The following is a 17,101-nucleotide window of genomic DNA, read 5'->3' as shown; positions in this document are numbered from 1 at the left end:
TGTCCTTTACACTGTGCCATTGCCACCCAGTGTCACTCTCTCAGAGGAACTGTGGCCTCCTCTGTGAGACCTCTACCTCCTCCGTTAGCCTTTGCTGTAAACTTCAACCTTTACAGATCTGATAAAGGTTCTACCTTTGATTATACAGTTTGCCTCAATTAAAAGCCATAAAATAAGCCAGCTTCGTGCATCTCTCCAGTTCTGCATTTTTGCCCAGGTGGCTCCTGGAATACTCCATGTACCAATCGTGAACACAACAGAAGGTCTGAGGCAAGTGCCTTCCAATAACGTGCCCTTTCTGTGCACGGAGGCCATGTGGTACTGACAAGGGCTCAGCCATTTTGATTTTCTTGGTAAGAACCCAGTGGGCAATGTTGTGTGAGCTAGAGATAGAAAATACTAATATTTTCAGACAGCCCCATTCTAACACCACAGAATTTTCTCACTGGGCTATGGAGTGGGTTTTTTGTTTGTTTTGTTTTTCTTTCTTTCTTTCTAAAGATTTATTTATCTTTATTTATTATTTTATATAGTGCTCTGCCTGCATGTACACCTGTGGGCCAGAAGAGGGCATCAGATCATGTTATAGATGGCTGTGAGCCACCATATGGTTGCTGGGAATTGAACTCTGGACCTCTGGAAGAGCTGTCAGTGCTCTTAACCTTTGAGCCATCCCTCCAGCCCTGCTTTGTTTTTCAAGACAGGGGTTTCTCTGTGTTTTGGAACACATTTTGTAGACCAAGCTGGTCTCGAACTCAGAGATGCACCTGCTCTGCCTCCCGAGTGCTGGGATTAAAGGTGTGTACCACCACTGTCTTGTGGTCGTGTTTCTCTGGTAGCAGACCTGTGGTGCCCAGGGCTTCGTGTGACCCATTGGGAGGTCATAACACTGTGGCCACCATGCTCTCTGACCTCTGTGCTGGGGTGAGACTCTGCTCCTCAAGGCAGCAGCACCCCAAGGCCAGGAGGGCCTTGCAAATGTTTGCTCACAGGGTGTAGCCCTCTTGGGGGTACAGGTGACGGGCTCTGCTTCCCACACATACCTGTAACAAATTTCTCAGGGCACAAATGTTTGTGGGGTGTCAGCCAGGCTCCAAGGAGCTTCTCATCTCTTGCAAATGAGGAGTGTGATCTTTTTGTGAAGTGCCAGAGACCTCTCTATACATCGAGGCTGATCCAAACTCAGAAAGTGCTGGAAGAGGTAAAGAAACACAGACCATGCTGCAAACAGAGCGAGGTTCTGGAAGGCATGTGCTCTCCCGGAGGCCACTCTCTGCACAGCGGGCCACTGTACAACTATGTTTCCACACGGCACGTCCCTTCATGTTGGTTTCTCAGTGAGTTGCTCAGGGTTTTCCTCCTGGCCTGTTGCTGTCAGCTGTGTAGATGTTTCATCTTGTCAGGCAAGTTAGTATCTTATTGGAGGCTGACTGTTGCTGTAGTAACCATCCTTTGTGTGTCTGTGATTGTTCTCTGGGGGGACGTGAGGGACTAGTTGGTTTAAACGAAACCCTTCCTTCCCTTTTGGTGATGCTGTGGACTGCAGCTCAGGGCTTGGTATAAGCTAGGTGGCTGCTCACTACAGTGCTGTGTCCCTAGCCCTTGGCTTTATGAGGCAGGGTCTCTTATAGCCCAGGTTAGCCATGGACTCATGACCCCCCTACTTCTGCCTCTTGAATTCTGCACCTACAGTTGTGCCGCACCACACCTGCCTGAGTTTTGCCAGAGTTCTCATCACCCCTGTAACATACCGGGAGCCTGCCGCTCACCTTTCACCCCTGTAACATACCGGGTGCCTGTCACTCACCTTTCACCCCTGTAACATACCGGGTGCCTGCCGCTCACCTTTCACCCCTGTAACATACCGGGTGCCTGTCGCTCACCTTTCACCCCTGTAACATACCGGGTGCCTGCCGCTCACCTTTCACCCCTGTAACATACCGGGTGCCTGCCGCTCACCTTTCACCCCTGTAACATACCGGGTGCCTGCCGCTCACCTTTCACCCCTGTAACATACCGGGTGCCTGTCACTCACCTTTCACCCCTGTAACATACCGGGTGCCTGCCGCTCACCTTTCACCCCTGTAACATACCGGGTGCCTGCCGCTCACCTTTCACCCCTGTAACATACCGGGTGCCTGCCGCTCACCTTTCACCCCTGTAACATACCGGGTGCCTGCCGCTCACCTTTCACCCCTGTAACATACCGGGTGCCTGCCGCTGACCTTTCACCTCTGTAACATACCAGGTGCCTGCCCTCACCAAGTAGTGTGGCGGTGGACAGCTTCACTTTTCAGTGTCCCTCTGGCTCTCTGGAGTGTCTTTCCCCACCTTGATTTATAAGGGTTTTTTTGTTTTTTGATTTTTGAGAGATGGCTCAGCAGTTAAGAGCTCTGCGGTTGTAGATGAGTTCTCCTGTAGCTGGGGTTTTTAGGTGCGTCCCGGGCATTGAACCCACACTGTCAGCCTTTCACGGTTCCACTTTACCTGCTGAGCTGTCTCCTCAGCTCCCAATAACCTTTTGTGTTAAATGATATGCCTTTCCTCTACTTAAGAAATTTTATTTATGTACTATACATAAATGGGCATTATGTCTACATGTATGTCTGCCTGTGTGCAGGTGCACATGTGTACATGTGTGCATATGCCTGCATGCGGATGTACATGGTGTGTGTGGGACATATGCCTGCGTGCAGATGTTTGTATGCCTATGTGAATACACTGGGGCACACACAAGTACATGTGTGTGAGATCTGTCCTTGACTCTTGCTGAATCCATTTGTATCATAACCCCCAACCATGAATGTCTCAGAAGCACCTGTCCAGCTTCGTGAGACATTAAGAGCATGGGCTTCACCTCATTTGAGAAGGAAGCGTGGAGCGTCTGAGTGGGCATGCTGCCAGCGACTGCTGCTGCACGACAGGTCCCCGCTCCCTCTGGTAGCCGCTGCAATGGTTTTGTTGTGTGTGCAGGCATGGCCCCTCCAGTGGTGTTACACATTTTCCCATGATTCTTTTACATTTTCAGTGTGGGACTGAGCCCAGGGCCTCACCGGTGCCAGGCGGAGGCTCTGCTGCTGAGTCCCAACCCTTTTACTGTACGAGGCAGGGGGATCTTTGAGACCTGCTGAGTTGTCCAGGCTGGCCTTGAGCTTGTAAGCCTCTTGCCTAAGCCTCCTGATAGCCTGGTATGTCCAGTGAGTGCCCAGCTCAACAACCTCCCCTCATCCCCGCATGAAGACTCTGTTCTTTCTCTGTGGCATGATGCCGGCATGTGCTTTGAGAGAGCTTCTGTTTCTGTTTGTGTTTATGAGGCATCCCTGTCAGGAGTGCGTTTTATTTTAGCAAACACTTGGCATCTTTGTGTTTCCATCACAGCGAGTGTAAAGGTCTGTGGAGTTTCCATGCTCGGTGCCACCACCTTGTTTTTCTTTTGTTCTGAATTAGATTTTTACATAAATCGTAATTGTGGAGTATTTGGTGCTTTTTTTCCCCCCCTCCTGGAGCACTGCAGACTGATCTCCAAATCCTGAGGCCTAGCTCTTTGTAGAGCCGCAGTAAGAAGTAAGGCCTCAAAGGGGACAGGTGTGGGCAGGGTGGCTGTATTTCCAGTTGCCGTGAAGCCCTTTGCTGTCACGCATTGCTCAAACACAGACAGCTTAAAAAAACACTGTGGTTTAATAAATAGTGCCATGTTTTAGTCCAAGCTCCCCCGTGCCCTGCACATGGCATGTCCCAGCAGGCCAGGAGGATGTGGAGCTGGGGGTCCTGATGCTTCATGGTCCTAAAATCTGCCCCCTAGAGTAGACAGTGCTGAAGAATGGGGACGGGACACAGGCCCCCAAGGACACAGGTGAGTCAGGGCCGTGACACACTGGTTCCTTTACACAGCCTCCGGGAGTGCCTGGGTGGTCCTGGCTCCAGAGCAGAACTTTTCACACAGCTTGAGCAGCTCGGACAGAACGAAGACAGACGAGGCCAGGCCAGCTAACAGCAGCAGATCTGCAGGAAGAGAGAGGCCCAGACAGCAGTGCCCCCCTCAGGCCACCCACCAGTTCTGCATGTCCCCCTCCGTGCTTCCTAACAGACTCGTGGGAAGGGGCATTGGCGCTCTTGAAGAAGCCTATGGAAATCACCATGGCTTTGGCAAGCTGACGTTCTTGTTCATGGTGGAAAAGGCTGCTTAGAAACTTGCTTGTCGGTTCCTTGTCTTTCTGAGCTGGGTCTCAGGTAGTTCAGGTTAGCATCAAGCCTGTGAGGCGGAGGACTTTATTCCTGATCCTCTGCCTCCATCTCTCCCCTTGGTCTGCCTTGGTCACACGGAGCTGGGGGTGGAGCTTAGGGCTTTGTGTGTACAGCCCCAGCGCGTGGGTTTTCTTTGTGTGTGGGCTTGCGTGAATGTGCAAGCCGAGGTCAGGGGTTGACTTTGGCTGTCTCTGCTCTCCACCATCCTTTTTTGAGATAGCATCTCACCATTTTCAGCCAGGCTGGTTGGCCACTGAGCCTTTCTCCCAGCCCCCAGGTTCCCTTTCGTTGCTTGCTTCCCATAGGGCACACCCACTGGGGACACTGACTTTAGGTGACAGGGAGGGGGTGTCTATCCTGGCCTGCTCTGTGGTCTCATGTGCTCTATCTGCATATTTTGCAAGTGGGCATTTTGGGCCCGTTGTCAGCTGTGCTGGAGCAATGCTCTGTACTGGATCTGGGAGCTGACCCTCTGTCCTCCACGCCTGGGTGGAAGTTGGTCATTGAACAACTTGGGACAGAAGGAAAGGTAGGGGACCTGCAACTGCTGTTCTTGGGCTGGTTTCCCTGCAGGCCTCGGGGCTGTTTGCTTCCTGTCCCTACTTGTGTTTGTCTGTGGGGGAGTCCTGAGTTCCAGTGCAGGGCATGCACACAGTGGCCTTTGGACATCCCTGACTGCTAATCATGAGGATGCTGCCACCCACTCCCAGCCCGGTGCCCACTCTCAACAGAGGGGCCTCTTTTGGAGCTTCCTTTGTGTTCCCTGTGTCTGTGTCCCCCTTCTTCCCCTATGTGCTGTGCTACAGAATAGATGCCTGTGGACCAGCCTGGACCAGCCTGTCTTTTGAGGGTGTCCCTGACTTCAAGTTCCCACTCTGTGGCCAGTCTCAGGAGACCACTTGTTTCCGTTCCGGCCACTCACCGAGCGCTCTCAAGTTTTCTGTCTGGAAGACCTTCTGCAGGGGTGGGGCATAGATCACGGCCAGCTGCCCGAGGAGGGAGCCAAGAACCGAGTACAGGAACATGCGGTTTCGGAAAAAGCCGATCTCAAATATCAGCTTGGTCTGTGGGGAGGAGAGGCATGAGCAAGCTGGTGCAAGCACACAGTGCCCCAGAGACACAGGAGCATCTGTGTCTCCTTAAGTGTGCACCTGGACTGAGTGACAGTGGCAAGGTATGTCGGTCCTGGAGCCACTGGGGGCATGAAAGCTGATCTCCGCAACCCTCTCTCCAAAACTTTACCAAGAGTGTAGAGAGGCAATTGTACAGTGTCCCCGTCCACAGGGGTGGGGGCTTGGGGCAGCGTCAGCCCCGCTCACCTGAGAGCGGCAGCTTAGGGCGTTGAAGAGGTCAAAAAACACGAAGCAGGTGAAGGCCATGGTGGTGGTGCGTGGGGTGCTGGTGCCATTCTCTGGGATCTGGAACCGGTATATAGGCAGTATATAGGCAGTATATAGGCAGAAGAAGGAGGGGACTCCCTGCCTTAAAGCTGAGGGGTACAATGTGCTGGGGTGGCCTGTAGGTTCTGCCTGAGGATAGCGGGCCCTAAAGGTATATACACTAGAAGCTGGCTCTGTGCTATGTTCTGTGCTGGCCCCAGGGGACTCCCATCCTGGGAGAAGTGTCAGTTGCCAGCACAGCTGGAAGGAAGCAGAGAAAGAGATTGTGACCCCTTTGGGGATGAGGGACCCTTTCATAAGGATCACCTAAGACCATAAAAAAAGAAAAAAAAAAAAAAAAAACCCACAGATATTTACAATTCACAACAGTAGCAAAATTACAGTTATGAAGTAGCAATGAAAGTAAGTTTATCATTGAGGATCACCCCAACACGAGGAACTGTATTTTTTTTTTTCCCAAGACAGGGTTTCTCTGCGTAGCCTTGGCTGTCCTGGACTCGCTTTGTAGACAAGGCTGGCCTTGAACTCACAGCGATCCGCCTGCCTCTGCCTTTGAGTGCTGGGATTAAAGGCCTGTGCTACCACGTCCAGCTATGAGGAACTGTATTAAAGGGTCTCTGCATTAGGAATGGTGGGAACCACCTTCCTGTTGGGTAACTGCCTCGCAGGCCATGCCGCTACAGAAACTACAGACCAGAACCCATGTCCTTATAAGGAGTGTGAGACAGCTGACCCCAAACTGGGCATGGTAAACATGTCAGTTGCAGCCTGGCCATGTCTGCCTGGACTGGCTTATCACAAGGGCTGGTTGGAGCCCCAGTGAGATGGATTTGTGGGTGCAAGTTAGATAGTTTCTGCCTCATCTTCCCCCCACCTAACGGAATCTTCTCCAGGCTGGGACACAACTCAGTCCTGTGTACATCCCTCCACCCCGGCTTTCAGAACCAAGTTCCCATCTGGATGCCCTGGAGGCCATGTCTAAACACAAGATAGTGTCAGAGCGTAAGGGGGTCCTATGACAATAAAAAAGGGCTGTGGCCCCAGTACTTGGCCCACACATTTCTCCCCACCCACTCTTTGGCCTCCTACAGCACCAAGCTTTGCTCTCTATGTGTGAGCCTCTCTCCCTTTGGAGAGAACACCTGTGTTGGGGACATGCTCAACCCTGCGCGAGGCTCTCCAGCTGTCCTCGAGTAAGCCAGCACCATGCCTTGCTCACCTCTCTCCAGAAGACAAAGAGGGTCCCTCCTATGATGACAGCAGCTGACATGAGGACCTTCAGGATCAGGGCTCTGTTCAGGATGGTGTCCCCCATGCTCCTCGGAGGCCTCCGCAGGGCATCTCTGTCCACAGGCTCCACCCCCAGGCTGCGGAGAAAAAGGGAAGTGATGCTTTGAAATAGCAAAGGTTACCTGGAAGCTGGGCCAGGTGGTACACACCTGTAATCCCGGCTTTTGAGAGACTGAGGCAGGAGGATCTCTGAGTTCAAAGCTGGGCTGGTTATATAGTGAATCCCCAAGCTAGCCTGAACTAGAGTGAAAGCCTGCCTAGAGAAAAAAACAAAAAAAAAAAAAAAAAAAAAAAAAAAAAAAAAAAAAACCAAAAAGTTAAAAAGGACGCTTGGCACAGACCCAAGCTTCACCCGTGTTTCCTGTGAGTGGGGCTCTTCTTGTTCCCCCAGCGACTACCCCACAGACAGCCATGGCTCTCTACTCATCTGTCTCCAAGTCTCCAGATGCAGAGAGGCCAGAGCAGCTAGCTAGCAAGGGCCAGCACTGGGCTCGGGCCTTCCTTCATGTCCTAGCTGCCTAACCCCCATGTAGTTCCCACTACCAGAAGGGGTCCTGAGTGGGGCCTGGAGAAATAGGACCCAGTTCTGTCACCCAGAAAAAATCAGATGATCACAGACGCACATGAAGTAGAGGCCTGGGAGCTACCCGGGCCACTGTCTCGCACACGGGAGCCCTGTGGAAGCCACAGGCCCACTGGGCTCTGGGACGCTCCCTCTGTGTGCCACAGTGGATGATTACACTGGCACAAATATCAGCTGCCTTGGGAATGACACCTCCCTGTGCAAGCAACTAAGGCTGCTGGGCACTCAAGTCTCCTGTGCCCTCCACCCAGCCTGCACGTCCCTTCCCGTGCCACTTAGAAGTTTGTGAGCATCCATGGTATACAAACATCATTTGTGTCAAGTCCATGCTAAACAGCTACAGTGCAGATGGATCCAGTCAATCAAAACAATGACACTTGTCCATTTGGAGAAAAGCAGGACAGAGGCCCAAGGATGAGGCCACCACTGTTAGAGTGACCAGGGAGGACTTCAGGGAGGACTTCCTCGATGTGGTGGCCTGGCGTTACAGTGGGACTGAGTCAGGGGCCCCAGGAGTGCACTGTAACCGAGGGAGCACAGGGCTCCAGTCTGCCCTTCTGGAAACTGCTCCCACGTCAGCAGCCTGGAGATTCTGGGAGGGAGCCCATGAGGTCCTGCCTGCAACCCACTGCCTCACCTCTGCGCTGGCGGCCCATCCATGATGATGTTCACCCACAGGATCTGCATGGCATTGAGGGGGCTGGGCAGGTTGCACACGGTGGACAGGGTGATGAGGCTCAGGGCCGCAATGCTCCTATGGGACACAGGGGACAGGCAGCCCCTCAACACATGCAGCAGGGACAGTGCCCAGTGACTATGGGGGAAGGTCTGCCTCTGCTTACGTGCTGAGCTGGAAGCGGACGAAGTTCTTGATGTTGTAGAAGATCCCCTTGCCTTCCTCCACGGCGCTCCTGAAAGGGAGGTGAGAGCGTGTGTGGGCTGAGAAGTCCTGGGTGGTGGGGCAGCCGCACAGTGTGCTCAGCCCAGGACAGGGAACTCTCTTGCTGGCACCCCTGGGACCCACAGGTGGCAGGTGATGTCAGCCCTTCTATGGAAATCCTATGTGTGACTCCCCTCAACTCGAACGCAGGGCCCCACCTGATGCTGAGGGTAGAATAGCCGCTCTCTGCACAGCAGAATGAACGAACCCAGGCTCCACACTGGAGGCAGAAGAAGAGGTTCAGAGCCATCACTGTCCATATGTCTGTCCTGTGTGCGTGTAGCTGTGCGGTTTATGTGTCTAGAACACATGTGTGGAGGCCATAAGAACATGTTGGGTCCCCTGCTGTTTCTTTACTACTTTGAGTCTGTTTCATGGAGCCTGAAGCCAAGCTGGCAGCTGGCATATCCCAGAGATCCTCCTGGCTGCCCCTCACAGTGCCAAATCTATAGGCACTCCTAGGCTATGTCTGTGGACTACACAGATGGACGGACAGAAAGACCATCTCCCTCTCCCTCTGTCCCTCCATGGCTCGCTCGCTTGCTCCCTAACCCTCCCACCCCTGCACCCCCACCCCTGTACTCATTAAATCATGCTCAGGTTTGGTTTGTATACAGTGTTTCACCTGCATTTGTGCCTGCATGCCAGAAGGGGGCACCAGATCTCAGTATTGATGGTTTGTGAGCCACCATGTGGTTGCTGGGAATTGAACCCAGGACCTTTGGAAGAGCAGACAGTGCTCTTAACCTCTGAGCCATTTCTTCAGCCCTGGCTTGTTTGTTTGTTAGGTTTTTTGAGACAGGGGTTCTCTGTGTTTCCTTGGCTGTTCTGGACTCGCTTTGTGGACCAGGCTAGCCTTGAACTCACAGCGATCCACCTGCCTCTGCCTCCCGAGTGCTGGGATTGAAGGTGTGTGCCACCACGCCTGGCTGCTCAGAGTTTTTAATGGCAGAGAAATTATTGCTACAGTGGTGCCTCTTCTAAATGTCCTGCACTCTATTGTGACTTCCTTAAGAGCAGGGTCTTAATTATAGCTGGTTAAAATTAAGTCCAGAGGAAGGTAACTTCAATCCTCCTGCCTCGGCCTCCTGAACTCAGGAATCACAGGTTTGTGCCTCTTTCTTGAGCCTCTAGCCATGACTTTTATTTGTGAGTGTGGACACCAGAGCACAAGTATGGGTGCCATCCTCAGGAAAGCGGTCCTCCTGCTTTGAGACGAGATTCCCTCACTAGCCCGGAGCTCAGCAATCGGACAAGGCTGGCTGGTTAGCAAGCCCTGGGTCTGCACGTCTCTGTCACAGCAGTGGGATCAACAGCCTCTATAGGGCCTGCCTGCATTTTTATGTGGACTCAGGGTGTCAAACTCAGGTCCCCAGCACTTTGCATCTCCCAAACATGATTTCTGTGCTCCCCCCACCCCACCCCACCCCACCCCACCCCACCCTGCCGCACACCCCACCCCAACATGCCCCTCCCCCCTTCCCCCCCACCACATGCCCCACCCCAACATGATTTCTTTTGTTTTTTTTGGTTGTTTTTGGGGTTTTTTTTTTTTTTTTTTTTTTTTGGGTTTTCGAGACAGGGTTTCTCTGTGTAGCCTTGGCCATCCTGGACTCACTTTGTAGACCAGGCTGGCCTCAAACTTGCAGCGATCCGCCTGCCTCTGCCTCCAGAGTGCTGGGATTATAGGCGTGCACCACCATGCCCGGCTCCCAACATGATTTCTAACAGCTACTTCTAGTTACTGGCTCGTCCAGGGGCTCTCGGTGAGAAGTTCTCAACCTGTGGGTCACGACCTCTTGGGCAAGCCTCCATCTCCAAAAATATTTATATTATGACTCATAACAGTAGCAAAAATTACAGTTATGAAGTAGCAACTAAGTTCTCTGGTTGGAGGTCACAACATGAGGAAGTGTATTAAAGGGTCGCAGCATTAGCAAGGTGGAGTACCACTGGGCTAAGCTTTCTTTATATCCCACAGAGATGACAGGACGGCCCAGGGCTGTCCCTTGAGGAGCTCTATACATTTGGAGTGGGGAACCCCTGCCACAGTGATGAGCCTGGGATGCAGCTGTCCCCTGGGAGTCCCCTCGACCCCAAGAGCACCCCCTCATATCCTCCACAGGACCCACCCTCCCAAGGATGCTCATTGTAGCTGCTCACATAATGGCGGAGAAGTCATCTTCTACCAGGATCATGTCAGCGGCCTCTTTGCTGACGTCCGTCCCCGACTGTCCCATGGCAATCCCGATGTCGGCAGACTTCAGGGCAACCGAGTCATTCACACCGTCCCCCGTCATGGCCACAATCGCCCCTGACTCCTGCAATGTCTTTGAGAAGAGCAGACAATGGAGGCCTGAGGCAGAGGACCTCTTAGGCCTTTCCTGGCACCCTGCCTGGTGGACCACAAGGCCGTAGCCACCCCGTCCTCTGGAAGCTGGGGTCAGCTGGCTTAGGCACAGTAGCCTCTCCTGCTGCCGCTGTGAGAGCGGGGCACGGCCCTGAATGATTCAGCTTTAGTTTCTTCATCTGCGAAGCAAGTGACAGCTATCACGACTAGTAACATGACCCCCTTGGTCAATAGGAGAGAACTGACTGATTCCCACAGGTGGTCACCTGACCTCCACGCATGGACACTGTGCCATGTGTGCACCCACATTCATATATACATTTGTTCTTTTTTTGTTTTTTTTGACAGGTTCTTTCTACGTAGCTCAGGCTGTCTATGGAACTCATGATCCACGATTCTCCTGCCTCAGCCTGAGTTACCGGATTGACAGTTGCGAGCCACCGTATGTGGATGGCCTTTATTCCTCAGTGCTAAAAACTGAATCTTCCAGAACCCACCCAAACAGCCTCCAAAGAACAAGATAACAGCTACTGAAGACTGGCAGGTGCAGATAGGGAAAGGTCTGAAGGGCAGGCTTCCGGTTGACAAGAGAGACCGTGGCAGTGCCATGTGGTCCCCTGAATGACCCTCTCTGCATCACCCCAGTCCGCACTGCTGTTTCCAGCATCTGCGGTCAGTGGTTCCCAGCTTTCCCACAGCCACATTTATAGGCCCCGCCTCCATTTAAACTGTGAAGTGCCCGTCCTACTAGAGATGGCATTTCCCAGCATCCTTTGCAGTTAAACGCGTGATAGTGTTCTGGTGTGTAAAGTAGAGATGGGTGCATGAGATGCACCTAGAGAAGAAAGCTATGGCCAAGGCCAGTTGAGCAGCCCTCCTCCTCTGCACCGTCCCTGTCACTTGGTCAGCTGAGAGCCTGCCCTCCCTGGATGGCCCCACCCATCTTTTAGCCCAGTTACCTTTATGATTTTAACCTTGTGCTTTGGGCTGGTCCTGAAGAATATGGACACCTGGATCATAAAGTCAAGAGCCATCAGTGGACGTAGGAGCTGGAGACCCCTTCCATCCCTGCCCCGTCCACCCCTGGGAGAACCCACCTGCCTCACTCGGGCCGCGAGTGTGCCCTGCTCCATGCCCTCCACCTCCTCGCCGGACATGGCGTTCAGCTTCTCGTCGCACAGGCCGATGGCTCTTCCTTTGAGAGAGTCAGGGCTGAGGAGCAGCTCCAAGGCCTCAAATGTGCTTCTGCCCCACCCAGCATGCACCACACCTGCCTTTAGCCCGTCTCAGTCACGGTGTCCGACATGACCACGGGGAGCCTGTATTTGCCCGTGATGAGGAAGCTCTGTGAAGACTAGCTTCCCTGAGGCCACACGGCTGGGGAGTGGGGTACTACATGGTACCTCACATGACGGCTCTGAGACTCTGGCCTGTGATCTCAGAGTATTGGGCTTAGTGGGGCAAAGCCAACACAACTGAGGAGGCAGAGGAGGCCTGCTTGCCTACTGCTAACAAAGACTTGAGTCTGAGAGTGGTTCTGGTTCTAAGACTTGTCAACGGTACCCGGGCAATAGAGGAAGCCAGATTGGAACTCCAGCTGAAAAGCCCCTGAGCACACAGTAGGTCCGCACTTTACATGTAGACTTCCTTCTGGTCGCAAGATGGAGCATGGAGCACTGGTCTACCCAGATCAGAGCCCTTTCAGCTGGGTGGGAGGCTCCTCTACTCCCTGCCCCTTACCCCGGTTACCTATGGCCAGGGCGGTCTCCAGAGCGTCCCCTGTCACCATCTTGATGGACACGCCAGACTCAGAGAGGACCTGGACAGCCTCCTTAACGCCAGCCCTCGGGGGGTCAATGATGCCCACGAGACCTAGGAATGTCAGTCTCCCCAGCTCGGGTCCAGACGCCAGGGCCAGCACTGCGAGAGACACAAAGACAGTTGCTGGGGCTGGGGACCATCTTTTGTCCTCGCAAGCCCTACAGTGACTCTCATGACAGAACAAGCACACTATATAGGGAGGGAAGGGTGTGGACAATAGCCCAGGTGGCACAGGGCAGATTGTCCAGCCACAGCCCCAGGAGCTGGCATACAGATACCTGGGACAAGCCTTGCCTGACATGGGATCAGTGAACACTCATCTGTCCCCAGAGTAGGGAGGTCGAGGTAATGGATGGGGTGAGCCCAGCTCCTCTCCTACCCCTGCCCTCACAGAATACGAACATTCCAGAACGTTTCAAGATGTTTCCTCCAGGGCCTGGAGAGAAGGCTCAGAGGTTAAGAGCACTGTTTGCTCTTCCAATTGTCCTGAGTTCAATTCCCAGCAACCACATGGTGGCTTACAACCATCTATAATGAGATCTGGTGCCCCTCTTCTGGTGTACATGTAGGCAAAGCACTGTATATTTAATTAAAAAAAAAAAAAAAGATGTTTTCTCCAACACCATCACATGCCCTAGAGCACCTGGTAAGCAACACCCCCAATGCACAAGCCACACCTAGACCAGCAGGTGTCATGGGTGGCTACGGGTGACTAGGCACTCTCTCCTGACTGTGAAGTTTCACACTGGCCATTGCTGTCAGCCGGCCTGTGGCAGACCCACCCAGGATCCTGTTCTTATCTATCCCAGGAACACGACAGGCAAACTCAAAGCCCCAGTGGGCAAGGGAGGGAGACGTGACACCAACCCCGCAGGCCAAGTGATCCCATTTTCTTCTCTTCCTGCTGGCAGTAGGCTTTCTGTTGGGGTGTCAGAGGCAGGGGGATGCCCCCATTGTTATACATGCTGCAGTGACGGATCACTTCCTCGAAGGCTCCCTTCATGAAGTAAATGTCTTCCTGATCCTTGGAAAAGAAACAGAAAAAAAAAAAAAATCTGTCACTGGGTGCTTCGTGCTGCATAGATGGCTGCCTCATGCTTGAGTCTATACCAGAACCACACACAGGCCCTTGGGTTCACACCTGGACTTTCCCAATGGGGGCCAGGGGGAGCCCCAGGGGCTCCCCAGGGACGCAGGTATGGCTGGGTCAGGGTCCCTCTGCATTCTGAGCACTGTGGGTCAGAATGCCTGTCACCTTTCTGTTTGGAAGCTCCCAGAAGTTCCTGGGCATGCCACCCTCTTTCTCCAGGTGCCCTTACTTTGATTTGATGGCACAGACATAGTGCACTCCTGTCATCTCAGCCCTCAGACACTGAGGCGGGAGGCTCCTGAGTTCCAGGCTGGTCTGGGCCCCTAGCAAGGATGTGTCAACAAAAGCCAAGCTCACCTCGTTCTTCGGGCTGCACCTCACTGCCATCCACTTCTGCTCTGAGCTGAAGGGAATTTCCTTTTTCCTTATGTAGGAATCCTTGACACCATCTAAATTCATCTAGGGCATAGGAGGGGGTGTTTTCAGGGACTCATCCCATGCTAGGCTGTGCTCAGCTCTGTCCGTGTAAATCAGTGTCCCAACTACAGAAACCCATGCAGTAGCTATGGGAAGGCCACCTGTTTTCAAAGGTGTCACCCGAGGAAAACGATTTCTTTTTCCTAGTCCCAGAAGCAAGCCTTTGCCTCAGCTCCTGTGGAAACTTATGGGGAACAAAGACATTTGGGAAGGGGCAGCCTGGGGCTTGCGGGGGCCATCACTTGTGTGGTCTCTGATGACTTTGAGGCCTATCACTCACCAGGCTAAACTCAGTTTTCCAAAAGCAAACCAGTGTTAGCTGGAGCTCTCTCACATGCTAGAGACAGTGTTTGGGAGGGGAAAGAATTCCGGTATTCCAAAGTGGTAGAAGTAGGACTGATCGTGAGGAGGCAGCCGTGGGGAGCCTGCTCCCCTATTGAGACAGATCTCACGTTGTAGCCCTGGCTGGCCTGGGGTTTATACTCACAGGTGCAGGATTTAAAGGCGTGTGCCACCATGGCTGGAAAGAGTTGCCCACCCCTCCTGTCTTCCTCAAAGCACAGGCATGCCAGCAGCCCCCACAGCAGTGGACACTGGCCATGGTGTGGAATGCTGTCCTCTGAGAAGGGACCACCAGTATCTTCTTCAGAGAAGCCGTGATATCCCAAGAGACCCTCAAGACGGGGCTTGTTGCCATTCCCTCAGAAGGAGAGGGGTGGGCCTTAGACCCCTACCTCCTCTTTCACATTCTAGTCATCTCCTCAACCCCATCCCAGCTACAGCAGGGACATGCTAGAGAAGGTAAGAGTCAGAAGGTCCCCTGCAGGGGACACACCAGATCTGGGGTGGGCTTCATCTCTGCAACTCAGGGGACATCATACCCTTGCTGGGGTGGGCTTTGCAGGGGTGTGGCTGTGTGGGGTCGCCGTGCGACTTTGAACAAACCCAATAAGGCCATTCATGCACCAAGCTTGGCCTGGGTGGAATTGATTCTTCCTGTGGGGGCCCTATCTGGAGCGAGGAGATGTTCGTTCATGGTACCCCAGAAGAAGTTCACAAAACATGGAGATGTGATGGTGGGCAGGGTGTGATGGTGTGTGCCTATAATCCTAGCTGCTCAGAGGCTGAGGCAGGATTGTGAGTTCAAGGCTGACCTGAATCACACAGCAAGGGGGTTTCTCAAAGTAAAAACAAAACAACAACAACAACAACAACAAAACCGGGGGTGGGGATGAGGAGGAGGCTGGAGTGTAGTTCAGCCAGACATGATGCCCTGGGTTCCAGTCTCAATACTGAAAACTAAGCAATGAAATTGTGAAAGTGGGGGCTGGAGAGATGGCTCAGTGGTTAAGGGCATTGGCTGCTCTTCTAGAGGATCATGGTCAGATCCTAGCACCCACATGGTGCCTCACAACTGTCTGTAACGCCAAGATCTGATACCTTCACGTAGACATACTTGCAGGCAAAACACGAGTGCACATAAAATAAAGGTTAAAGAAAATGGTGAAAGTAATTTAAGAGAGGGGGTAGGCAGATGTGTAGGGCTGGGAAGATGGCTCAGCAGGTAAGAGGGCCTGGGTTTTAAGTCCCCAGCACCCATGGGTGCTAGTCAGGGTTCTCCAAAGGAACAGAACCAAAAGAGTCAACACAGTGACATGAAAAAGGAAACACAAATATCTGCTTAATATGTGTGTATATATGCACACTCACATTCTTAACACAACACAACATTCAGGTCTGTCCTAATTCTTGTTTCTGAACCTGGTCTCATGGCCACTACTCCCCATTCTGTATGTCCTCACCCTCAGCAAGCACCCCGGCAGGTCTTGGCTCTTTCCCTGGAAGAGTGGCCCATACCTCCATTCCGGATGAGTCTGTGCCCTTTGCCATCCCGCCTGGATTAGGCTGTTGTAGCTTCCTATTGACTGAGAGACACCCTAAAGGATCTCCTGCACTCCAGACATGATCTTTCTCACCTCCACTGTGGAGAAGCAGTCTAATTTCCCCGTGGTAATCTGGGTCAGCCTCGCCTCCTAACACTGTCTTTTTTTTTTTTTTTTTTTGCTCTTCAACTTCATTAACCAATCAGAGATAACTGGGGAGCATTCTTTACATAACATTGATACAGGAGATTTGCCAGCAGTCATGATGATGCCCATGTCCGGACTGCAACCTGACCTCGGGCACAGAAACCAGCATCTGAACACACAGGGTTCAAAAACACTGTCATTCCTTTCTTAGACTGTTGGCTTAAGGGCATCAGGAGGCCAGAGTGGCCAGGCGGAAGCTGAGCTTCCAGTTCAGTGGGATGCTTGTCATATGTCTCCTGGCAGGAGCTTTCTCTCTTGCAACCAACGCTTCTAGGCCAGCAAGTGGTCATGTGTGCTCTAACCCCAGTGCTGGGTGTGTGTGTGTGTGTGTGTGTGTGTGTGTGTGTGTGTGTGTGTGTGTGTGTGTGTGTGTGTGTGCAATAACAGGAAGATTTCTGGGGATTGCTCGCTGCCAGCCTAGCTCTAGGTTCAGTGAGAGACCTTGTTTCAAGGTGGAGAGTCACAGAGGATACTGACGTCGTCCTCTTCTGACCTCTTACCTTCATGGCCAGCGCCATCAAGGCTCCTTCTGTGGGCTGTCCCATGACAGTGTTCTTTCTGATGACAGCATTGTTGGCGACGCAGCCTGCCTGAAGCAAGGGTTGCAATATCTGCGGTCAATATTGGGAGGCAGCACCCGGCACCCTAAGCTCGCTCACACCATGAAAAGACTGGACAACCGAAGACATGGCCTTAGAGCTTCCTTTTAATAAGTCAGTGACTCAGACACACACAGGTGTGTGTTCCCTCCCCTCCCCCATCTTCAGGCACTGAACCCAGGGCTTGCTAAGTTGTCCAGGCTGGCCTTGAACTTA

General features: G+C 52.8%; 1 protein-coding gene across 1 annotated transcript in view; it reads right to left on the bottom strand.

The window, feature by feature from the left end:
* Positions 1 to 3,851: 3,851 nt before the first annotated feature.
* Atp2c2 (ATPase secretory pathway Ca2+ transporting 2) overlaps positions 3,852 to 17,101 on the bottom strand; it is a 60,317-nt gene continuing 47,067 nt past the window's right edge. The window contains exons 15-27 of the mRNA XM_051168996.1: positions 16,787 to 16,876; positions 14,077 to 14,178; positions 13,497 to 13,653; positions 12,558 to 12,728; positions 11,906 to 12,003; positions 11,768 to 11,818; positions 10,622 to 10,788; positions 8,361 to 8,429; positions 8,156 to 8,272; positions 6,865 to 7,012; positions 5,565 to 5,663; positions 5,168 to 5,309; positions 3,852 to 4,002 (exon numbers count right to left, since the gene is read on the bottom strand). Of these exons, the coding sequence (XP_051024953.1) occupies positions 3,884 to 4,002; positions 5,168 to 5,309; positions 5,565 to 5,663; positions 6,865 to 7,012; positions 8,156 to 8,272; positions 8,361 to 8,429; positions 10,622 to 10,788; positions 11,768 to 11,818; positions 11,906 to 12,003; positions 12,558 to 12,728; positions 13,497 to 13,653; positions 14,077 to 14,178; positions 16,787 to 16,876 (1,530 nt within the window). The 3' untranslated portion in view covers positions 3,852 to 3,883. The remainder of the gene's footprint in view (positions 4,003 to 5,167; positions 5,310 to 5,564; positions 5,664 to 6,864; positions 7,013 to 8,155; positions 8,273 to 8,360; positions 8,430 to 10,621; positions 10,789 to 11,767; positions 11,819 to 11,905; positions 12,004 to 12,557; positions 12,729 to 13,496; positions 13,654 to 14,076; positions 14,179 to 16,786; positions 16,877 to 17,101) is intronic.

Source organism: Acomys russatus, chromosome 26, assembly GCF_903995435.1.
Source record: "Acomys russatus chromosome 26, mAcoRus1.1, whole genome shotgun sequence".
NCBI lineage: Eukaryota > Metazoa > Chordata > Mammalia > Rodentia > Muridae > Acomys > Acomys russatus.
Note: the sequence above shows the minus strand (reverse complement) of the source record. Positions and strands in the feature narration are given on the sequence as shown.